Source organism: Galeopterus variegatus, unplaced genomic scaffold (genome assembly GCF_000696425.1).
Source record: "Galeopterus variegatus unplaced genomic scaffold, G_variegatus-3.0.2 Scaffold1920, whole genome shotgun sequence".
Taxonomy (NCBI): Eukaryota; Metazoa; Chordata; class Mammalia; order Dermoptera; family Cynocephalidae; genus Galeopterus; species Galeopterus variegatus.
The window spans coordinates 51027-76659 of record NW_007728031.1 but is presented as its reverse complement, the minus strand read 5'-3'; the positions used below and the strand labels follow the sequence as shown (position 1 = coordinate 76659).

Sequence of the window (25633 nt, the reverse complement as noted above, 5' to 3'; positions counted from 1 at the left end):
TGAGAAATCAAGAGAGAGAAAGAAGTAACAGCCAAATTTCCCAAACAAGCCAGTTTCAGTGGGCATGATAATCAAGTCCCTCAGTTTTAATCTTTACAACAAAAAGTAACCTGATATTAACCAATCAGTAATTTTTCTATTATTCTGTTTTCCTGTTCCTACCTGACAAAAAAGGTAACTTTGAAATGACCAAAGCATTTTTTGTTCTTTGTTTCTGCTTTTTCAGCCCTTCTCTCTCTGTAAAACCAACCTCCTCTGCTTGGTTCACTGGAACACCTATTCTATTTTATGGAATGAAGTGTTAACCCAACTCTAGAATTGCAAATAAAGCCAATTAAGATCTTTAAACTAAATTTGTTGTAATTTTGAATTTTGATATTAGCTGCCCAGTCTACTGCATTTTGTTATAACATGAATGAATGTAGACACATTCTTACTCTTACTGAGTGCTTACTATGTATAAAGTACTGTGCTAAATAATCTCTATGGATTTACTCATTTATCCCTCACAACAGTCCAGCAAAGTACACTATTATCATTTCCATTTCACAGATGAAGAAACAAAGGTTTAGAGGGTATGTAACAAAGTGAGACAAATAGTAAGAGGCAGAAGTGGGAATAGAATTCTGTTCATTTCAAAATTCCTCTTCTTGATTATTATGTTAAACTGCTTCTGAAAACATCAAAAGTTATATATATAAAAGCTTGAAGTCCAATTTTAAACAAGAAAGTTCTTAGAACAACTCGACTAAACCTTGCAAGTGACACTAACTTTTTAGCAATTAAACTAGCTGAAAACCTTTTAATGGAAGAAACAAAATTGTAACTATTAAGGTCTTCCAACTGAAGATTATACTTTTCAAATTTTACTTTCCTGAGAGTATTGAACATTCATGTTTGTTTGTGTAGTGGATTGAATGATGTCTCCCCAAAACTCAATGAAGCTTGGACTTTGTTGTCCCCCCAAGTTTTAGGTATTAGAAACTTTGCCCCCACAGTGACTTTAAGAGGGTAGAAAATCCTATTACGGTAACTGAAAGGTGGAGCCTTGAAGAGATGATTGGATTGTAGGACCATGCTGTAGTGAATGGATCAAAAATGGTGGTCAGGGGCATGGTTCTGAGGGCTTTAAAAGAAGAGGAGAGTCTGTCTTGCTCTTTCTGCTCTCTCTGCTTCCACCATCTTGCAAAGTGAGACCCCCGGGTCGCCATTGCCACCACCAGATGGACTTTGGACTTCCTAGCTTCAGAAACTGTAAGCAGTAAATGTCATTTTTTTTATAAATCAGTCAGTTTCAGATATTTCGTTGTAAGTAACACAAACTAACTAATACAGTTTGCTACAGAGTCTTTACTAAAAATCACTTGTCTCAATACTGAAATTTCAGAAAATCAGTAGATGGCAAGGGTTCATAATAATATTGCTGAAATTATTACATAATTAATATCAGGGGTTTAATTACTTACAGCTCCTGGATCTGTAGTTGATTTTCTGTGATGTATCAATATACTTTTTCAATATATTAAAATTGCTCGTGTCACTCACATGCTTCATTTTATTCAGTTACCCCATTACACTATGCAGCAGAATTATGAATGATTATTGACCCAAAATACCCTTAGACTTAATGCTTTTCAATTATATTTTTTCTACACTCATTATCAACTACCTTGATATTTAAGTAATTTTTTTTTTTTTTTGTCCTTTTTGAGACGGCCGCCCCGCACTCAGCCAGTGAGCGCACCGGCCATCCCTATATAGGATCCGAACCCGCTGCGGGAGCGCTACTGCGCTCCCAGCGCCGCACTCTCTCGAGTGCGCCACGGGCTCGGCCCTTTAAGTAATTTTAAAAATTAAATTATATGTAACATTACCAGATTACCCATTTTTGAATTCTGGACCTGAAATCTCACTATCTGGTGAAATCTAGCATTAAAACATTATACATTCAGGGCTGGCCCTGTGGCTCACTCGGGAGAGTGTGGTGCTGGTAGCATCAAAGAGGCCACGGGTTCAGATCCTATATAGGGATGGCTGGTGTGCTCACTAGCTGAGCGTGGTGCAGCTGACACCATGCTGAGGGTTGTGATCCCCTTACCGGTCAAAAAAAAGAAAGAAAAAAAATTATACATTCAGAGTTTACGTAAAAGGTGATCTTAAATACCTTGCACCTTCTAAGATAATATAGGAGAATATGTTGACACATCTCCCTATCATTTTATCAACCAAATTATTAAATTCCTGCAAAAAGCTAGGTTTTTAAAAATACTTTACAGAAAATGAGAAAAAAGTAGAAAAAGTAAACCACTAATAATTCTTGCTCAATACATCTTGTGTTCTTTTGGGAAAGCAAACCTAGGTTCTACTTTCTTTTTTTAGGAACAAAATTACTCACCTAATAAATTATAGCATGTGGAAAAAAAAGGGAAAATAGGAAAAAAAGAAAGCAGTATCATCAATACTTCCAATCAGTTAGAAATCAAATATTATCTATTCATTTACCAGAAAAAAAAATCTAGTAAGTATAATTGATAATTAAAATCAGTTCAGGATTTTGGCCAAAATGTACAGTAAAATTTGTCCCTGAACTTTTAACCAAGGAGTTGTAGTAATTTCATTTTTTGTTTTGTTTTTAACTGTCTCTCCTTTGTTAAAACATAGCAGGAAAATATGGAATACGAAAACAAAAAGAAAAAAGAAAAAAATATAGCCAGTCAAAAATAAGGTTATTTTAAAGTATCAGAAACAGAAAAAAATCATAATGCTGTAAGTCAGCCTAAAGCCCTAGCTTGCCAAAAATGTATGTCATGGCAGCCTGCAGATTTGCTGGTAGAACTGAAAGGGACTACAAGTTCTCCTACTGCTAGCAACAGGACTGAGGCTCACTGTTTGATACTAGGGGCTGGAACAGGGGCTTGACCTATTAATAATGAAAGAAAGATGAAACAAAAAGCACTGCTAACTACCACCTAGAGATATGGCCTTTAAGAAGCAGCTGGAAGCACACAAAGCTAGCCTCAAAGAAAACAGAAACTAAACCTAAAAGGATCCTGGGTCAGTGACTGAATCTTACAAAATCGCTAATAACAGCTTAGAGTTGGAGCTTCATATCTCAATTTTTAGTCCTCATTCTAGATCACATTGGAGATGGAGAATGGTGAAGGAAATCAATAACAATTAGGCAGAGCAGGAAGAGCAAAGAGGTGGAAATGGTGATAGAAAGTAGATCCAAAAAAGAGAGTGGAAAAAAAAAATTACAAAACTCATAATGTTCAGAAAGAAAGCAGCTAATTCAATAACGAGTATATGTATTCATATCCAAATTAAAGTAATTTGTAAAACTGCCTAAGAACTGAAACAAAATGTACTTGTAGTGTTCAGAGAAATAAAAATGGGATTAAATTAATTTTTTTAAAAAAAGAAATTATTTAACAAGCAAAAGCACAATTCTAATAAAATTGGAAAGAACCAGAGAAATCTTTTTCATAGAGACTTCTACAGCCAGACAAATGTAGTAAGTGGCAGCAGCCCAAACTCCCACTTTAACAATTAGAAAAAAAGGGATATATTACATAATTTATATTTTTAAAGATATGAGAGAGCTTATTGGAGCAAAAAGACAAGATAAATTAGACCTCCAGAGCATAGGAGCTCTTCCAAAAGTGAACAAAAAAATGACCCGCTGATTTCTTCTCATTTGCTGATTTGATATACATATACTGATTTTAGAGTACAGACTAAAAATCAGGTTTGGCCCAATATGAGAGACTCTACCAGGAGAACAAAACCAGCAAGGCTTTTCAGACATTAGTCTTGCCCCTTTTAGAGAACAAAGTGCAAATTTGAGGTGTCCTGAACATGAGGCATTTCTCCAAGTACAGTACATTTGCTAAATTCTGATCCATGCTTCAAAAGCTGGTGAACTAGACCAAGTGCATCTGAAAGCCAACATGAAATCTGTCATGGTCTGTATGTTGGAAACAAAAGTCTGCTAAAGGGAGGGTACTTTAAACACAAAATTCAGGATATTTGCAAGAATTTGAAGCTATAATAGGTAGGCAGCTAAAGAGTTAAACATAAATATTTCTTGGGAAAGAACTGAATTACCAAGTTTTTCACAGCTAAGGAGATACATCCAGGCTCTCAATTAAAAGTTTGGGAAGACCACACCAAAATAATAGAAATAATCCAAAGGTCTTTGTAAGACTACAGAGAAGCCCCACCTCAGTTTGATCCCTGATTGTATCAAGCTCTGACCCTATCTCAAAGCTTTTTTTTTTTTTTTTTAACCTGCCAAAAGCTTTTTTTAAATCAGAAAGCCTTATCTGATAAAAGACATCATCTTGGAACTCCACAATCATTTAACACATTGTTTGAAATACAATAAAAAATTATCGGACCAAAAAAAGACAGGAATATGAGACTGATAATCTGGAAGAAAAAGAGAGAATAGATGCAGACAGACAAATAATTAAGATATTTTTGTTAGCACAGGCTAAAATAATCATGATTAATATGTTAAATAAAATAGAGTAGATGAATGAAGATAGATAATAGAGAGAATTTCAACAAAAAAATGGACTCCATAAAAATGAAGAATCAAAATTCTATTCCAGAACTAAAAAGTATATAAAAATACATAATACTTGACATTAGGAACTCTGGGTGTATTCAACATCATCCTGATTACAACAGAAGACAGGATTAGAAATTCAAAACAACAGGTCAATGGGAAATATCCAAAGTGAAGCACAATGAAAAGAAGGATAGAGAAAATGGAAAAAGACATGTAGGACACAGTTAAAAGGTACAAAATACATGCAATTGTGGTCCCCAAAGAAAAAGAAAGAATGGGCTAGACACAATATCTGAAGAGATCATGCTTAAGACTCTTCCAAAATTTATGAAAAGCATCAATCTACAGATTTAAGAAACTTGATAAATTCAGAACAAAAAAATTCCAAGAAACCACACTTAGGCATATCATAGTCACACTGCCAAAAAACCAAAGCCAGAAAATCTTAAAAGGAACCAGAGAAAAAAGGACTTATCTTCAAAAGAGCAAAAATAAGACTTCGAGGGCCGGCCCGGTGGCGCACTGCTACAGTGCGCCGCTTGAGAGCGCAGCGGCGCTCCCACCGAGGGTTCAGATCCCACATACAGATCGGTTCCCGCTCACTGGCTGAGTGAGGTGCGGGCGCAACACCGAGGGTTGCAATCCCATTGCCGGTCCCGGTCCGGTACGGGCGCGACACTGAGGGTTGCGATCCGTTGCCGGACACGAAAAAAGACAAAAAGGAAAAAAAAAAAAAATAAGACTTTGAGAAGCTTTTCAACAGAAATTATACATGCACAAGACAATTTAAAGATGTCTTTAAAATGATGAAGGAAACACACATACACATGTACACACAATCTTCTAAGCCTCTAATTCTAAGTGGATATATCCTTCAAAAGTGAAAGTGACTAGAAAATAATAATGAATGGACTTAGCAAGGTTGCTTGTTATGAGTCAATATACAAAAATTTGAATATTGAATCCCTAGACACTAGCATTAAAAAAAAGTCAGAAAATAGCATCTACAAACAATATTATTTACAATAGTACCAAATAAATTGAATACCTGGGGATAAATCTAATCAAAGATCTATTAGACCTGTACACTAGAATCTATAAAACACTGCTAAGGAAAATTATAAAAAAAATAAAAATAAAAAATAAGTGAATGGAGGGATACATCATTTTCATTGATTACAGGATTCAATATTGTATACAGGCCAATTCCTACAAATTAATCTATAGATTCAATGCAATCCTAATCAAAATCCCAACCAGAATGTTTGTGTACTCAATCTCTTACAATATCTCACAGACCAAGTAGTCTCTAGAAAGCTCCACCATACCCTCAGAAGAGAATGAGAGTGAAAAAGCAAATACTGTGCTAGTATTATTTTGAAAATAGCTTTGTCCTCACAGACCTCCTCATATGTCTGAGAGCCTCAGAGTCCCCTAGATTCCTCATAATACACTTTGAGAAACAATAACCATCCATTCTCCCACTTGCCTAGCTGACCATTTCACACTTCTCAAACCTCCAATATCTATCTCCCTGTCCCCTACACTCACTCCTAGCTATTGACTTTGCTTCCCATATGATAACAAGTATTTAGATAAATAACACATATATTATAAATACGTACACATACATACACACAAACATATGTGTAAGTAGAAGAGAACTTCCACACATTCACTGGAACATCTACTGTATCAAGCTACCCACATTTATATCTACATACTCTACCTTACTCTAACTATAGATGTAGAGTATGGATCCACTGTCTAACTACGAATGAACCATCTATGCTCCTATCCCATTTATTTACTAGTTCCCACCCCATCTCACCTACAGAATGACCTATTTCCAGCAATTTACCCTTGCTGTCATGAATTACCAATTTTATCTCTTCTTTATCATTTCCATCATTATACAAACTCTCCCTTCTTAAAATATCCCCCAAACCCACATCCTTCTTTAGCTGCTACTCAACTTCACTGCTCACCTCTACAGCAAATGCCTCAAAAAATTCTTCTTGTATTTACTGTCTATTTACTCCTCCCATTTATTCATCATCCTAGCATAATCAAGCTCTGTTTTCCACTCCACCAATATCCCAAGACCTCCATGTCGCTAAATGCAATACTCAACCCTCAACTCAGCAGAAATACAAGGGTAATTCAAAAAGTTCATGGAAAGATATGTATTATCTTTTAATTCTATTTTTTAATTAACTTTTTTAAGTACCCTCATACTTGACATAGCTTATCACTCCCTCCTTCTACCAACATTTTCTTCACTTTTTCACTTGGGTTTCTCTTCCTATTACACCAGCTATTCTTTCTTCCTTACTTCTTACAACCTTTGAATTTTGAAGTACATCAAGGTTCAGATCTTGGAAATCCTTTCTTCTCTATTTACATGCACTTCTACGTAAAGCTCATTAATGGCCTTAAGTACCATCTATATCCCAATGAACCCAAATTTATATATACTGCCAATACCTTTTCTCTCAATCTAGACTTAAAAATCTAACTGCTTACTCCACTTCTCTGCTTAGATGCCTCATACTGACCATGTTCAAAATTAAACTTCTGACTGCCTACCCACATCTTGCTCCTCCCTTAGTCTTTTCCTTTTCAGTAAATAGCAATTCCATCCTTCCTGTTCCTCAGGCCAAAATTCTTGGAATCATCCTATATTCCTCTATTTTCTCACACCCCACATCCAATATGCAGTCAGATCAACTGTGGTATTTTGAAATACAGTACATATTTGGTTTCCTCCCAAATCTTCTGACACACAACTCCTAAAATCCTTAGAATCTCCAAAGTGCTGTCTTTTTGTATGCTAATGAGCCCCTAGGTAGCTTCAGGATGGGGGCTGGTCACCAGAAAGGGCAAGGCACTCCCACTTCCCAACCTCCAGGGAGGGGAGAAGGGGATGGGAGAGGGACTAAAGGTTAAGTTGATCATCAATGGCCAGTGATGTAATCAATCATATCTACATCATGAAGCTTCCATAAAAATCCAAAAGAACTGGATTTGGGGAGCTTCCAGATAGCTAAACACGTGGAGGTTCCTGAAGGGTGGCATGCCCAGACAGGGCATAGAAGCTCCACGGCCCTTCTCTCATACCTTGCCCTATGAATCTCTTCATCTGTATCCTTTGTAATATTCGTTATGATAAACTCGTAAATATAAGTGTTTGTTTTCCTGAGTTCTGTGAGTAGCTCAGCAAATTAATCTAATGAGACAGGGTGACCCCCACATTCATAACATACGAAATTCGCTTCTGTGAAACTGCTTTCTGTGTGACAAGGTAGATTAATTAAGTTTAAATAATGTTTGAATTACTTAAAAAATGTTGTTTAAAAATCCCCCTTGGCTCTTTAGCCCCCCTTGATAGAAGTTAAAAGCTAAATATTAGCCTGCACTTAGAGAAGTTTGAATTTTGTTTGATGTTCCCCACCCAAGCTACCCCGAGCAACTAACGGGCTTGTTTTAGCTTCTGTTATCAGCTTGCGCTAGGCTTCCCCAAACCCCCTCCTCATGCTCCTCAGTGATTAACTGGCTTCTTTCAGCTTTGGTTATCAGCTTGCACTAGGTCTCCCCAAACCCCCTCCTTACGCCAGAAGGGTATGTGTGTATGATTGTGGCTATTTGATAATTTTAACTGTGCGACTAATGTAAAAATGTACCTTTTAAAAATCCCTCTAAACTTTAATTCAGGGCTGTTCCCTTCTGAGACTTTCTTGGAGGGCAGTCGCCAGCCGGCCAATAAAAACCCCTTTGAAATTCTCAACTGCGTGTTCTGGTTCCTTTTCCGTGTGGCAACCTCACAACACTAACCCACGGAGGGGGTTGTGGGAACCCCAATTTTTAAACAGTCTGTCAGAAGCTCAGGTAAAACAACCTGTAGCTTGTTATTGTCATCAGAAGTGGAATGGGGAGCAGTCTCAGGGACTGAGCCCTCAACTTGTAGAATCTGATGCTATCTCCAGGTAGATAATGTCAGAACTGAATTGGAGGGCACCAGTTTGTGTCCACTGCAGAACTGCTTGTTTGCTTGATGTGTGGGGAAAAAAAACACATATTTGGTCTCAGAAGTCTTGTGTCTTCACTGTTGCTGAGTAAGAGTAGAGGAAAAACACTTTGTGTTTTTTCTATATATTCTCTCATCAATCATAAAAAATAAATTAGAATACAGTTTTCATTAGCTCTACCACTTCACCAAAGTCCAAGCACCATTGTCTCTCACTTCAGTTACTCACTAGCCACTTACTAGTTTCCTTGTTTCCACCTTCACTACCCCACTTCTCAACACAGTAGCCAGTGTGAGCCTATAAAATCATAAGTCAGATAATGTTACTCACTATTTAAAAGACTTCAATGGCTTCCAATTTACTCAAAGTAAAATTGAATGTCCTTACAACAGCCTCAAAGATCATACATGGTATGTCTCCTGACACTCTACTTGTCTCCTACTACTTGCCTCTTTCTTACTCCGTTCCATTCAAACAGGCTGCCTTGCTTTTCTTAGATAATATTAAGCCATCTCCCACCTACCTCATGACTTTGCCCTTGATACTTCCTCAGTCTGGAATGCTCTAATCAGAGACCTCCTTCAGAATGCCCTAACCATATTTACGTAAAATGGCAACTCCCTCCCCCATCCCCACACACAGCCCATCCAGAACATCACTCCTAACCTCTTTACTCTGCTTTGATTTTCTACAACAGACAAAATAATTATAATATAAAGAAGGGATTATATATGTATAGTAGTTAAAGTAAATCATGTAGATACACATGCAACAACATGGATATATCTAAAAAACCATGTTACACAGAGAATGTTGCAGAATGGTGCTGGCAGCATGATACCATTTACCTGGAAGAGTGGTTTTCAAAGTGTGATCCGGGGATACCTAGGGGTACCCTACACTGTAGACCCTTTCGAGGTCACAATAAAACTAAGATATTGTTTGCCTTTTACACTCGCATTCTTTCTCCATAATACAGTGATGTTTTCCAGAGCCTACATGCAGAAGCAGATATAATGTCTTTTACTAAGTCTTATTTTTAAAAGATTTCCAAAAAAATGAGAAACAATGCTATTCTTGAAAATATTACTTTTTTTGGTCTTGGGCAATAAAGTCATTCATTCATTAAAATGTTGTTTATGTTAACATGTAAGACTCATTAAATACATTAATAGCTATTTAAAAAATTTATCAGTTTAAATTTGAAACATAACAAATATTGACAGATATAATCCACATAAACAAAAGTTCTTTGGGGTCCTCAATCATTTTTAAGAGTGTAAAGAGTATCTAGAACCAAAAAGTTTGAAAACTGCTGTTACCAAATCAGAATGCACAAAACTAGAGCAAATAACAAGTACGTGTGTATACCTGTACACCTACCCACTCGGTCAAACTACACAGGTATAAGAAGTAAATTCACAGGAGGGGTTATCTAAGGAGTGTAAGTAGAACAAAATTAGGAAGAGACAACCAGAGACTTCAAGTGTGGATAATTTGTTCTTTGAAACAAAATAGAAAAACCCAATTTGAAGCAAATATGACCAAAAAAAATGAGTAGGTACATGCTTGTTTTTCCTATTTACTTTCCTGTACAATTGAAACGCTTGGAAGAGTGGAAGCAATCCATCATTTCCCCCACAAATTGCTTTCTATAACCATTTCTTTCCTTCTGGTGCTATTACATTTTTCCTTTCAATTCTTAAGACCATTGTTTGTGAGTTGTTTCCTTCTCTAAGCAGCAATTTAAAAAACATATCAACTGAGATTTAAGCTACAAAAGATTTTTCTTCCCTTTCCAACTGAATATAAATTTTAAAAGATAACCTCAGAAAGAATAGAAATTCCACAGATGAAACTATGGATTTATGGTGGAGAGGCAAAGGTGACCTCATATGATTTTCATCACATAACATAAATCTGGTGCTGTTTAAAAGATTTTGCATTTGATAAAAATTAATTTTAACATGAATTGTAAAAGATACAAACCACCCCTTTAAAACAGATCCTTTTCATCTATAACTATATGATTTATACATATAAATTGTTCCACAAAAAACCGGAATATTTCAAAACTAAATATGATTAAAGCAATACAAATTAGAATGACAAAAATTATAATGCTTTAAATCAGTCATTCATTAATTCAAGAAATAGTTATTGAGTTCCCACTATATTCTAAGCCCTGGGGATACAAAGAGGACAAGACAGGCAAGTATGCATGCACAAAATAATTCCAGATCATGAGAGATATTTAAAATTAAGAATAAAGAAACAAACCAGGATGACGTAATTTGAGAAAATGACTGGGTGAGGAGTCTTCTACAGCTTTCTGAAGGGGGTAATGCTAAAGAAGGAACCTAAGTGATAACAGGGCAAATAGCCATACAAAAGACTGCTGGCATGAACTTGACCTATTTCAGAAGATAATAAGGTCCATGTGGATGAAGAGCAATGAACAAGGGTGAAAGCAGTAGGAGATGAGGTCAAAGGCAAGGGGTAGACCATGTAGAGCTTAGGTTTTATCCTAAAGATGGTAAAAAGCCATTGGCAGGTTTTAAGCAGGTAGTAACATGATCTGATACCCCAACTGCTTTTTGAAGATAACAGGGACAACAGGAGCAACTAGGAGAGCAATGAGGAGACTACTGTAGTAGTCTAGACAGGAGATAATGGGAGTAGCAGCAGTGGAGATGGTGAGAAGTGGAAGTAGTTGTTTTATCTTGGAGACAGAACAAAAGTAGATGATGAACTGAGTATAGGAAATGAGTGAAATTAAGGAATCATTGATGACTCCTAGATTTTTTGATGAAAATTAATGACTTCCCATTTGAAATATTATTTCCTTAGTTTCTAAGGATTATTAGCTATTATTAGCTATTTTCACAATAGTCGTATATAACAGACTCAGTGGCTTAAAATAATAGTCATTTATACTTTCTTCTGCATCTGTGTGTTTGTTGATCTACTCTAGGATTGCAGTCAAGCTGCATATAGGTTAGATCTTGTCTGCTCCACATCTCTCTCATTTTCCTTGGTCTATCGGGCTAGCCAGAGCATGTCCTTCTCATGGTGATGGCAGAAGCACAAGAGGACAAGCCCAACTTTAAGTCTGTGGGTCCTATCTGCTAACATTCCACTGGCCAAGGCAAATAACATGGCTGAGTCAAAATCAGAAGGTAGAGAAGGACACTTCTCCTCCGGTGAAAGGATCTGCAATATCACAGAGAAAGATCATTGATACATGGAGGGATGAATAGAGGCAAATAATTCAATCCACCACAGTGTCTACGTATTCAAATCATGAGACATAATTGTAAAAGGTGACCAGTTTCTGTAAAGCTCTAAATCATTCTTCAAGACAACCATAAGTAAAATATAATTAGTCCTCTTAACTAATTACTTATTTTTCTTAAGCAATTACATAAACATTTTCAAATTCTATTTTATTACCAAAGACCACACATGTGTATAGCAGAAATAAAATGACATTAAGAATATCTCTGAGATTGGGATAACATTATAGTGAGAAATCAGTTTGAAATTTAACCAATTAAAATGGGAATGGTCAAAGACATCACTGGAACAACTAGAGGGTAAAGACAGGCAACCAATCAGAGCACATTTCAAAGAAATTTTTAAGAGCAGAACATTGAGTACTTATTTACTGTACTTCATAAAAGCAAACCATTTTACTTCACAGAAATAATTTTACTTAACAAAATTAAAAAACAGCAAAATTGCTAAAAACAAAGTAAAGGGCTAAAAAACTAAAAAATTCTGCAACATTAACAAATAAAACATTTATATTTTTACTTTGTACACGATGCTTTTACTAAACACTAAGATAAATAAGAATTTTCTTACTTGTCCATATCCCATACAAACTTTAATACTATCTCATTCTTAAAAGAATCAAAGAGCTTAATGTGCTGTGATGAGGTTCTGGAAAAATGATAACACTCTCTAAATGAAGTAGAACCAAATTATCAGGAGTTTTTAAAGCTAAGCAGAGAAATTTGAATTTGTTATGAAGGTTATCTGAGGCTCAGAGAAATGGCCCAAAGTGAGCATTGTTTCACTACAGTTAATTGGGCAATTGTCAGCAAAATAAACTAAGTAGACCAACTAGGAATAGGTGAACAAATATTCTAGATTAGAGTAAAGGAATTCAAGAAACATTCCAAGAAAATGATTAAATATCTTAGAATAGAAGTTAGTCAAAGAAAACCTAGAATCCAGCCTAGGGCAGTGTTTCTCAAACTTCAATGTGAACAGGATTCACTTAGGGGTCTTATTAAAAGGCAGATTCTGAATTTTCTAACAACCTCCCTGGTGATGCTAATATTTCTGATCTAAAGAGCACACTTTTGAGTAGAAAGGGTATTGGAAAAAAGACTAATTATGAAACAACTTAGACAAAAGAGTCACTTTTCCCAGAATTCCTGATAATGATCAAGCTACATATTATATACATTTCTTATCATTCTGTTCCTTCCTTCTTAGCACTTATCAAAGCTGGGTTTTTTTACATTTATTTTTGTTACTATTTATTCAATGTATTTCTCCCCACTCAGTGTACTGTCTGGCTCAACACTTTAGCCCTGACACTTAGCACATATACAGCACATGGCTAGCACTGAATATTTAAGAAATGAATTGATGAATAGAAATGGTGTTAGAGAAGCTAGTTTGAATATATGAAGGTTAATGAGGGACACCCAAATGAAAAGATACATTTGACCAGAATGAAGGTAAAGGCTGTTGATACAGATTTGATTGCTATCATATTAGATATGGGTGCTGGTAGCCATGTAAATAAATAAAATAATTGAAGGAGGATGTATAAAGAGAGAAGATCTAAGTAAGCTTTGTGGGGCAAGCACCCAAAGAGGAAACTGGAGGAAGGGCCATCAAAGAATGAAGTCCACAGGGGATTCTGAAAGGAAATAAATACAAATAATAAAAAAAAAGTTCTAAAACACATCATCGAAGGATAAATACAGACTGAACAATAAATTCAGAGGCAACTATGCATAAACATCTTTCTGTAAATATGTAGACAGAAGTCAGATTTCTCTAAATTTAGAAGAAACAAAGTGACAAGGAAGAGGAAGTAGCATTCATAGAACAAATTTGAGACAATATAAGAACGAATTTGGAGGGATATAAAAAATATACTTTCTTTTTTCAGGGGAGCAGATAACATGTTTGTGTTTGGAAATGGCTGTAGAAGCCAGGCTGGCATATATAAACAAATGAAGTGGTCTTGGTATAGAGTAACAGAGAGTGGAGGGGAATGAACCAAATTAAACATGTAGGCCTCATATAAAGACAGCTGCTGACTCAGCTCCACCAGATTATTGCTTTAAAAGAATGAGAATCTAGTACTGTCAAAATTTCCAGGGTTTTTTTTCCCCAAGAAAATATACATGTGAAATTTTCCAAATTAGGTAAAAAACATATTCAGTTTGTGGGGCACCACTTTAACTCTCTCTCTCTGGTCTGAAAAGAATCTGAGTTATCAAAAAGTAAATAAAAAGACTTCTGAACAGAACTAAGAATGTGGCTGACTTTCAACAGTATAAATAAGCAAACAGGAGCAGTATGTTATGCCAGTATAGCAGAAGTGATTGGAGTCTGATGATTGGTTTAGTACATGGTAAAGAGTACCAGGAACCAAAGGAAGCAGCACTTGATATTAAGTATAAAAGAAAGAACCAATCTACAGTAAAAAGAAAAGATTTTCATGAAGGAAAATGGGAGGGATTGAATGAATAGAAGTTCATCTAAAAATAAAAATGATACAGTTAAAAACTGGAAACAAGGGCCAGCCCGGTGGCGCACTGGATAAGTGCGCCGCTTGGGAGGCGCGGCGGCGCTCCCGCCCAAGGGTTCGGATCCCACATACAGACCGGTTCCCGCTCGCTGGCTGGGTGAGGCGCGGGAGCAACACCGAGGGTTGCAATCCCGTTGCCGGTCCCCGGTCCGGTACGGGGGCAACACTGAGGGTTGCGATCTGTTGCCGGACACGGAAAAAGACAAAAAAACAAAAAAAAAAAAAACTGGAAACAAAAGACAATTCAGGGCCGGCCCGGTGGCGCACTGGATAAGTGCGCCGCTTGGGAGGCGCGGCGGCGCTCCCGCCCAAGGGTTCGGATCCCACATACAGACCAGTTCCCGCTAACTGGCTGAGCGAGGTGCGGGCGCAGCACCGAGGGTTGCGGTCCCGTTGCCGGTCCCGGTCCGGTACGGGCGCGACACTGAGGGTTGCGATCCATTGCCGGACATGAAAAAAGACAAAAAGGAAAAAAAAAAAAAAAAAAAGACAATTCAGTGAAAAGTAAAAGACAAACAGGTAAAATTTTGATTATGAAAATTATATTGATTCATTTATTTAAAATCTGAATAGGAAAGACATTTTTACAAGGATCTTTTAATTTGACAGCATTTAAGAATGGATAATGACAATTATCTTAAATAGTATTAGCTATACAAGATAGATTGTGAAAGTGAAATATTTTACCGTGAAAACACATTATAAGTGAGAATAAGTAGAAAGCACACATCCCAGCTCCCTTCTGCTCTTAGCCCCTTTGTTGAGTGTGCCAAAAATACTTGGAGCCAGTTGAGACAGAAGATAGATATCTGGCCACTTAAAACTATCTGGACTAATGCCATATTTATACATGTTAAAGAGCAGACAGAAGGTTAATAAATTAATAATCACTATACCAGTCTGGTCTGCATTTAAAACTCAGCTAAATGATATAAATTTTCAATTTCCTTTCTTATTCAAGGTCGTCAGCCTCCTTTCAATTAAGTGCAGACATATTCTAGATAAGTAAGTAGCATTATTCACTCATTCAAAAGATAATCATTCAGCAATTATTATATGCAAAGTGCTATACAAAGCACTACAGTAAATATAAAAAATTCATCAGTCATGAATAACGTCATCGAGAAGCATATGCTTAATAGAGAAAACAAAAGATACATGCATAAATTACTAGACATAAGTTAAAAAACTAAAGAGATATAAGTGCAGAACCATAAATGCTCCAGAAGGAGATAAAATACAAGAAAGAATATTCAAACATTCAAGGATTCCTATTTGACATAAAAAACAAATGTCAACATTTGTCACTCAGTTTTCAATCTTTTTCTGTCATGCTATGCTTCCTTTTACCATTAACACAACTTTTCTGCTACTCTCTCGAAGCTTAGAGTCATTCACCTTTAATTCTTCATCACAATGTTTTTCCATTTAGACTTAATTTGTGGTATCCCTGAAGATGTTTGATTTTCCCTGTGAGCATTACACAGAACAAAAACATTTACTCAATATAGGAAAATTGACATCAAATATTGAAAACTTATACCTGCTCCTGCAGATTGTTAACCAGAAATAAAAGTTAGGGAATGATACACACCAGGAACAAAGATCTGTACTTCCCCAGCACCACATACATGTAAATCTGCAAAAAGACTCTTAGGGGTTCAAGACCCATGATAACAAGGTTCAGAAAGGAGTTTATGGTTGAATGAAATAACCATCTTTAGTTCTGCTTCTAAACCAATCACAAGACCTGAAACTACTACTTTGCTACTCTTCATTCCCTAACTTAGATGCTTGATTCTTTTATCAAAAATAAGTGGAATTTGTTTTGTAGTTATAGAGCTACTAGGAAACTCTACCTCTAAAACTAACTCTAGAAAAGATATATTCAACATAAAATATACAAAGTTTTGCAATAAAAACCTGAAAGGGAAGCAGAATGAAATAAATCAGCTTTTGGTTCTCACAACAAGTAAAAATACAATCATTATCAACTTAGTTCCACTAACAGAAATGTGGGGAAAAAATACTATAAACATACTAACAATAGGTTTGTACTTTAACCAGTTTTTAAAAAAACAAAATAAGAAATTAATGTGTCCTTGTCATTTCCTGTAGCAGATCACATAATTCTATTAATGTTAAAATGTTATATGTTACAGGAACACTTTAAAGTATTGACTCCAACTGTTATTTCTCTTTACAGAAATAAGATAAATATTAATGATAGAATTTAAGTTCAATGAAGGCAATGAATTCTGTCTGTTTTATTCAATTCACTGATTTATCTCTGGGTGAACGCTACCTAACACACACACATACAGATTCTCAATACAAACCTCAGTTGAGCTGTGCTAAAACACAGAACACTCAATATTTGCTGTTAAGAGTGAATGAATGAATGTCAGAAGAAATTTCATGACAACTAAATCTAAGTGTCAATATTTAACTACATTAATACAAAGTTCCTTTCCTTGTTTTAACGGTCATAATGAAAAAGTGATTTCAGTAAACTGGTAACTAACAAGTTACCACCCAACCATATGATTTCATATAAAAAGTTAGCTTGCAGTACTAATTGTTCTATCTAGTATCAGTAAGGGTAAAAAATAGAAAAAATTAGAAAGTAAAACTGAAGAAAATTAAGTGGATAAAAAAAAGCATCCATTACTTAATCATTCTCTGCAATTTCCCCAGCTTTGCAGATCTGTGAATAACTAAGATTTTTCTTTATCAGCTTTTAATTACTATTAAATTGTTTCACACATAAATACATGAAATCATCAATATTATCAAGTTTTAAATGTTAAGAAAGTAACAATACAAAAACTGGTTTTGGATTTTGTTTTTGTCAAAACTGAAAAAAAAAAAAAGATTTTATTTCTCTTTGCTTACATTTTCATTTCATCTCCGGTCATGTTATAATTACCTACTACTGGGCCGGCCTGGTGGCGCACTGCTACAGTGCGCCACTTGGGAGCGTGGTGGCGCTCCCGCCGAGGGTTCGGATCCCACATACAGACCGGTTCCGCTCACTGGCTGAGCAAGGTGGGGGCGCAACACCGAAGGGTTGCGATCCCGTTGCCGGTCCGGTACGGGCGCGACACTGAGGGTTGCAATCCGTTTCCGGACACGAAAAAAGACAAAAAAAAAAGGAAAAAAAAATAAAATAAAATAATAATTACCTACTACCATCTCCGTCTCCCTCAAAATATTGTAACTTCTTGGGAACAATAGTCTTCTGCCCCATTGTCTACCTGTTGAATTACATCTATCCATGCCTAAATAAAACACATTCCTATTAAAATCCTCTAAAGGACTTATTTAAGAAGTCAGTCAATCACTAATAGAACCTATAATAAAACTTTCACTATTTGTCCAAAAGTAGAGGCCTATATCATCTAATGCCACAGACCATGAAAAACATATTTTTAACTCTGAACTATGCTTTCATGTTTGCATTTGAATATGGCTATATTATAGCTTACACAGTCCTAGAGGAAATGCAACTCTATGAATGATCAGAAAGAGTGTTCCAATACCAAAGTTACCTAATTTATTTTATGATTAATTAATGTTGAAGAAAGAAAGTGACCCAGGTTTTTGAAAGATACAGTAAGAGATTAAGTAAGAGCACCAAAATGGTCCTAGGAAAAAGAGTGGCATTTTCTAACAAAGTACAGATTGGGAATACAAAGTGATTCTCTCCTTCTGTCAGTCAGAAAAGCAGTTCTGGTGTGCTTTCTACACACAGCTCTAATTGCTTCTTCTTTCTCTTTAATTAGTTAATAAGTGCAACTCATACAGAAAAAAAATAATAGGAGGAACATCTGAATAGGATAGTTTTTTTTCCAGGAAAACTATAATACTACAGAGAAATATATGTTTAGGATCAGAATATATCAAAAATATATAGTTATCAGACATAATTTTAAATATTTTAAACATATGAATTCCAATAAATTATATAATTACATAATTTAGTTAGATTACATTCAATTTAGATTAAGCTCTTTGGAAGTGATTGTTTAAGGTGTCATTAAATCCAAATAATTTATGAAATTACTTATAACAGAAGTGAAAATTCAGCTCTTCAGCTACTGGTAGTACTCATATCTTCAGAAAAAGCAGTAAATCAAGAAGAAAAGCATTGTTTGTGTACAGAGACTTTAAGTCTCTTAAAAGGGAAAGTTTTTGTGTTAAAAACTATATTATTCCATACAGAGTGACTCTACATTGAACACTCTCCCATCAAACCTGGCATATCATATTTGTGCCACATGCACCAGATTTCTTAATTAATTTAAAAGCGAGACAACAATTTTAATCCTGATTTTGATGGCTAACTGCAAAAGATAATAAATTTGCCCTGAGTTGGTACTGGAACTACATTTACACACTAAGAAGTCTACAAGACTATTACACCTCTCAAAGACATCCACCTTTGGCTGACTTTAATAAACCGTCCCATGTATGAATTCTATACCATCATCCATAACTCTCATTCTAGAATACCACTCTCTATCACTTATATAGGTAATAAGAAAACTGCACTCAGACCACACTGACACTCTCTTCCTGTTCTCAACTTCACCATACACGAATTTCTTCTAAACTACTCCTCTTCTCAAGTTCTCCAAAGAATTTCTAGGATTACAAACATATATACATACACATGTATTTCAAATATATCAAATCTCAGCTCTGCCACTGCTATAGTTTTGATATGACTGGCCCTCCAAAACCCATGTTGAAATTTGATCCCCGGTGTGGCAGTGTTGGGAGGTGGGGCCTAGTGGAGGTGTTTGGGTCATGGGGACAGATTCCTCATGAATAGACAAATGCCCTCCTGCCCTCCCTAGGAGGGGGAGGGAGTGGGTGGTGAGTTCTTGCTCTATTAGTTCCACAAGAGCTACTTGTTAATAGAAACCTGGCACCTAGCTTCCTCTCTTGCTTCCTCTCTCACCATGTGATCTCTGCACACACCGGCAGGCTTTCCACCATGAGTAGAAGCAGCCTGAGGCCGGCCCCAGATGAAGCTGTCCCAGAATAGTGAGCCAAATAAACCTCTTTTTATGACTAGTCAATCTCAGTAATTCTGTTGTAAGTGACAAAAAATGGACTAATACAGCTCTAACTAGCTTGTAACCTTGGACAACTAGGCTCTCTATGCCTCAATTTCTTCATCTATAAAATGGGAATTATAGTAGTACCTACCTCACAGGATTATTATTAAGATCAAATGATTTAATATTTGTATAGCACTTAGAATAGTGACTGACAGGTATTGTTTGCTATAATTCCATTAAATATTTTCAATATCATTTCCAAAATTTACAGATTTCATACCATTAGATTTGAGGACATAATAAAATCAAACCACTGTTTTCATAGCAATTCAAATTCTGTTCAATATCTCATAGAGACACACTCACACAGGCAGAGAGAGAGAGAGACACACACACACACACTCCTCCAGTGTATACCAGAATCTTTGAGAAACAAACTTTTTTGCCTGCTAAAAAATAGTTTTTGTGGAGAAAAGGGATATGACAAAATAAGTAACTCAAGTAGAAATGAGATATAGAAAGTGCAAAACAACAGTTTGCCTGCTGCTTTTACAATGAGCATAGGAGTGATATCCAAACAGTTATTTTCAAGGAATTATGCTTTCTCGAACATATTCTGAATCTGAAACCATTCTGAAAAGCAACCTGCTTACTTCTTAGACCAATCCATTTACCATGGAAAAATGCTTAATTGAAGTTAGGAAAAAATGTTTTTTGTACCACTCACTAAAAATTACTAAAATGATCCCAAATGTTCACTATTTTATAAATATCACATAGTTCAAAATATTACTTAATTTTTCAATTCTTCAATAGGGGAATAAATCCTAAAACAATTAGCAAATTTTCTTCAGATTCTTAATAGCCAATAATCTCTTTTAAAGAGAACATTTTTTATTTAAAGAAATACTACTACTTTAAACAAAAAGATACTACATTCTATACTGAGAGTTCTTCTAAGTTCAGCTCTATGAATAGTTCAACCTCCCTGAAAACTCAGCCTAGTTTCCAGGCAGCTAAATTATGTTCTCTACTATAAAAACAAATTTCCCTTACAATTTACATGTCATGTTAGAAAAGTAACATTTTGTTATTAAACAAGTAAAATTAAAGACATACTTTTAATCCACATACCGTGCAAGACAAAGCTTAAATTTCATTTCCTTCAATACACAAAGCAAACAGGTGTATTCACAACCACAGATTAAACCCAAATGTACAGCACTAGTAAAGGTACTCCATAAACTTAAAAAAAAAAAAAAAAAAAACTTTAATTTTTGCATAGAAATCTGAACACCATGACATTCTCATTGTTACCTTTTAAATGCTTCAGCTGGGTTCCTCTCACATTCCCCAGGCTGTAAGAAGCTTTGGATTGCTGGATCCCTTAGCTTGTCCTCATATCCTTGGAGTAGTCCACTGCGGCAGATCTGGGCAACTAAACCTCTAATAAACCCTCCAACACACAAAGTATCAGAGTCCTGGGCTTTGCAAAAATGAAAGGCCAAAGCCTGACGATGTAAACCTCTCTGCAAGCTTGTAGGTGAACTTGGCCATAAGAGCTCAGTACATAGGGCCGTCTTGCCACTGCCAGGCCCTCCTACCAGCAACACACCCCAGGAAGCTCCCTTTCCAGAGACAGCACTAGCATTATTCCCAGAATTCATAACAAGCGATGGTGTGTTGACAGCACTATTGCAGCAGTTAGTTTTCTCCTGGAGGCAATGCTGAAGCTTGTGGAAAACCCACTCCCTACAGTAAAACTGCTTCCCTTGCAGTAAACTTGTTTGAGCCATTTTGCAGACTTTCTCTTCCCAAGGATTAGTCATAACAGGTTCTTTATCTTCAACGTTTGCTAGAATCTGGATACAACACAGGTCTTTACATCCATTAGGACATAACTTGCATATCAAGTTGACTTTGAATGACAGAATAACCAGTTACAGTAAAATTCAACAGCCACAGAGTCCATTTGTCAACATAATATGCATGACTTTATTTGGCTCCTTATTCTTTATTAATAAAGAATGTATTAGTTTAATTGTTGAACTGATGGAAAAAATGCCTGGTTCCAAAGCTCAGCAACACTTTTCCTACATCTTGATGAGTCACATAACTGCATGGTTATATCTGGAATTTATGTGATTGTGGATATTTCAAGTATATAGATGAGGCAATACATCTGGAAAACTAAAGAGAAAGCCCAATCTTTCAATTTGTACAAAACGCTTCTCCAGATTCCAAGTGTTAATTCTGTATCTGAAAATTAGATGCAGAAAAGCTGTCCATTACATTAAATGTCCCAAAGAGATTGCATTTATACAGTTTGTAGGTAGCTCTGTATTTCTTGTTGAAGGATGATCACTCAAAGTATTAGTTCTTGCCAGTTTCAGGAATCTGGGCAACTGCCAGGGAACTGTTTCAGATTATAGTCTCTTATGTGGCAGATATTACAGACCACTGTTAACACCTTCTTAATTCAAAGCATTCGTAAAACGCATTTTTCAAGATTCTTAATGAACCTGTTCACAGTTGTCTTGGTTTTAAGATGTCCAGGTAGTCAACAATAACCACAAGTTACTAAAATTAAAAAAAAAAAAAATCTTAGTGCAAAATATCATATTAAAAGCTTATAAATCAAAGGATACAAATTACCAGTTAAATTAATCAAAAAAGTCCACATACTTCATCTTTGACACTTTCAAGAAGTTGGACAATTACCCCCGAAATAATTGTATTTTATTTTCTGCATTTTTCTTCCTTCATGGCTATGCCTCCCAAACGGCCACACTTTGATCAAGTTACCTCGCCAAAGAAAAGGGAAAAAAAGACATTTTATGCACATACAGTAGCATCCTTAACTCCATCCAAAAAGCTCTTTCCGACTACCTTGGTAGAATAACGCCAGCAAAGGAAGCTCTATTAACTTACACAGTCCAGTCAGCCAAGAACTCGGACTACTCGACAAGCCACACTTCTTTGTTAATAGTTTGCAAAATCTAGGGGCAGATTACCAGATATGCGACTGGATGGGAACTGGTTAAAAGAAAAAAAAAAAAAAAAAAAAAAAAAGAAAAGGAAGGGGGCTGATTGTTCTCATGTAAATGATAAACCAAACACAAGTAAAAGATGAATCCTTTCTCTGCGCCAAGGAGGAAGGTTTAGAATGGGGGGTCAGGAATAGAATCTACCACTGTGGCTGGAGAAAAGCTCCTGGGGGACATTCCTTCCCAGGCAGGAAAGGGGTAAGGAGTAGAGCGCTCCAGAGCTGGTGGGTGTTTGCCTACAGTTCCGGCCTCTAGTTTCAGCTGATAGACAAAAGGAACTCCGGGATTCCCAGCGACAGGAACCACCTTGGTTTGAGCCGCCCCAAAGAGCCACAGGGGGGCCACCTCGGAGAGGCCACGAGCGGAGGTGCTGCCTCCAATCTGAGGTCTACCCTTCCACAAGGCTGCGAGCGCCTCGGCACCCCGCCCCGCCCGAGACGGGGTGTGTCTTTTGAAGGGGGAGGGGGTGCCCGAGGTCCTCGCCACTCACTAACTAGGGGTCGCTTCCCGGTGGGCGTCTGGCTCTGCGCCCCCACCCCGTGCCCAAGCTCCCGCTCCTACCGGCCCGGGGCGAAGCGAGGAAGAGGTCGAATTTGGGGCCCGAGGCTGGAGAGGGCGGGTGGATCAGGTCCGAGCCTCAGCCTCAGCTCCAGAGCTTCCAACCTGAGGGAGGGGCTCCCCACCGCCGCCACCGCCCCTCGGTTACCTCGACCCCCGCCGCCGCCGTGGCTGCTGCTGTCGCCGCCGCCACTGCAGACTCAGCTTCAGACACTTGCTTCGCTGAGAAGCCGCCGCCAGCAGCGCTGCTGGCACTTCAATGGCAGCTGTCTCCGCCGCCCGGCCAGGGGCACGTTCCCAGTCCAGATCCTCCTCTCGGCCCCCAGCGACTGCCAGTTCCAGCTGCCCCAGCAGCCTCAGTTGTACCCCCCCCACCCCCCCCCGGCCAACCGCCGCCGCCGCCGTCAGGGCAGTGACTGTCTCAGGCAGCCCCGGCCTGGCCGGCTCCGCCCCGCCCCTCTCCGCGGCCCCGCCCCTGTCCCGCCGCTGGGCCTTTCTTTGCCCGCTGGCCCCGCCCCCTGGCCCGCCCCTCCCCCACTGCGCCGGCCCGTCGCAGCCCGTGCCTGGGCGTGTGCGGCAGCCTGGGACCTGCTGTCTGCACCGCGGGGAGACCTTTCTGGGGGTGGCGTTGGGGCCCCGCCTTTCTCAGGGGAGGCGGAGAACTGGGCGGGGGCTGCGTTCTCACGTCCCCAAGCTCACGCGAGTCGCTGCCCCCACCCCGTCACCACTCGGCCCTGAGCCTTCCTTTGTCTTCCAGGCTGGAGAGACTCGCTGGCTTCTGGACCCGTATCCGCTCTTAGGAGGAGCAGTTGGGCAGGGGGAGTTTGCCCTTAGCTTCTCCTTTGAAAACCTTTGCCTCAAAGGCCACTCCGGGCCTTTCCCTGCCCCTCGTCGTCCGGGTCTCCTTTCAATCCATTAAATTCCGGGGATGCTTTTACTTTCTCAGCCTGGGACTAAGCGATGGAAGGAAAGGACTGGGAAGAAGGTGGTAAAAATAGAAATAGTAGGAGTATAGGGCGACGTGGTAGCGACGTTTCCACCCGCCTCATAAAAAGGACGTGGCCTCCATCAGATGGAGATTGACAGCAGGCACAATTAGGTATCTGGCCCCTGCCCTTCTGAACGCTTGATGACCCGCAGGGGCCACTGTGAGGGAAAAAGTCCATGGTCGAGGTCAGAATGTGGAATCAGATGAACCGACCTAGGAGGCTTGCCCACGGAGCAGTTACTTTTGGACTAGACAGATCATGTGTTTGCATTCACTGGGCCTGGATTATTTCGATTCCAAATTTCTGCTGGGAAAATAAATGTACTGTGATGGAAGTAGAAAACGTAGTATCTTTCTTATTTTTATTGTTTATGCTAAAACCAAGATTTCCTTATCTTCCATTCTCCATTAATTTTAATGAGTTTATTTCCTAAAATATTAAGCAAGTCTCCCATCTGGTTTTAGAAACAAGAAGGTATAGCTATCATGCCTTACTAGAAAAAAACAGGTAAACAAATATATCGTGTTTGTGTTTGTGCTTACTCTTCCATGTTGTTTATTCATGGCAATTGAGACTTACTGGTCTTAACCGTATTTAATACATGTACCCTCAATTTGGGGGTTCTTTTCAAAAACACAAGAAAAAATAAGTATGTAAATTCTCCAGAATTAGAGAGATGAAAATTAATTTTTAAAAACTACAGTTTTGATTTATTTTTGTTTAAACAGTTTTAATTGCCCCTTAGCTTGTTTGCCATGCAACTTTATAGGCATTGAATAAGTTGATTTCTTCAGTTTCATGGTTGTAATATTATATGTCTAGAGAAAATCTAAAATGAGAAATGTGTGTATCACATTAACATTTCCATTAAGCCATTTGCTAATATGATAATTAAAATGCTTTTTGCCCAATAGAGGAGTTACAGAAACTTTTGGTTTAGTAGGCCTCTTTTATAACTAATGACTATTATGAAATGCTGTTTTAAATAACATCAGCTATAACTAAGCAGTAATTAATCTTCAGACCCATTTAGAATTTTATATCTTTTGCTTTAAAGTTTATTTCATATTTCATTTTTATAACTTTTTGCTTTCCCTAATTGAAAAGCTTTAACTATAACATATATGTATATACCAAATTTTACAAAACTTCTTTTTATCAATTATCTAAATACTAAAAATGGCATAAGCAGAGTAATTACTCTTGGAACATATTCACATATTTTAATCCGTTTTCTCCAATACCAGGTATTGCCATTTTCAAAGAATGCATTTTTAATATGATTTTCCTTATTTTTAATTTGTTCATAAAATTTTCTGAAATCTTCACAGTTGCATAAATTTAAAATTCTGACAATTTAATGCTACGCTGTAAACTGTAATATTTTAAATTGAAAAATTTCTCTATAAATGGTGAGGTACCTAGTAAGCTCAAAGCAAACTCCACTAAATAAAATATATCCTCAATTCTCATTTCTTTATACTGAAATGTACAAATTTTTCAGCCCAAATCTTTGTGTTGTCTTAT

The 25633-nt window shown here is 37.4% G+C and overlaps 1 protein-coding gene across 1 annotated transcript in view; it reads right to left on the bottom strand.

The window, feature by feature from the left end:
• ANKRD50 (ankyrin repeat domain 50) overlaps window positions 1-23535 on the bottom strand; it is a 53252-nt gene extending 29717 nt beyond the window's left edge. Inside the window, exons 1-2 of the mRNA XM_008579596.1 lie at window positions 23266-23535; window positions 20830-22092 (exon numbers count right to left, since the gene is read on the bottom strand). Coding sequence (XP_008577818.1) covers window positions 20830-21341 — 512 coding nt within the window. The 5' untranslated portion in view covers window positions 21342-22092; window positions 23266-23535. The remainder of the gene's footprint in view (window positions 1-20829; window positions 22093-23265) is intronic.
• Window positions 23536-25633: the final 2098 nt, after the last annotated feature.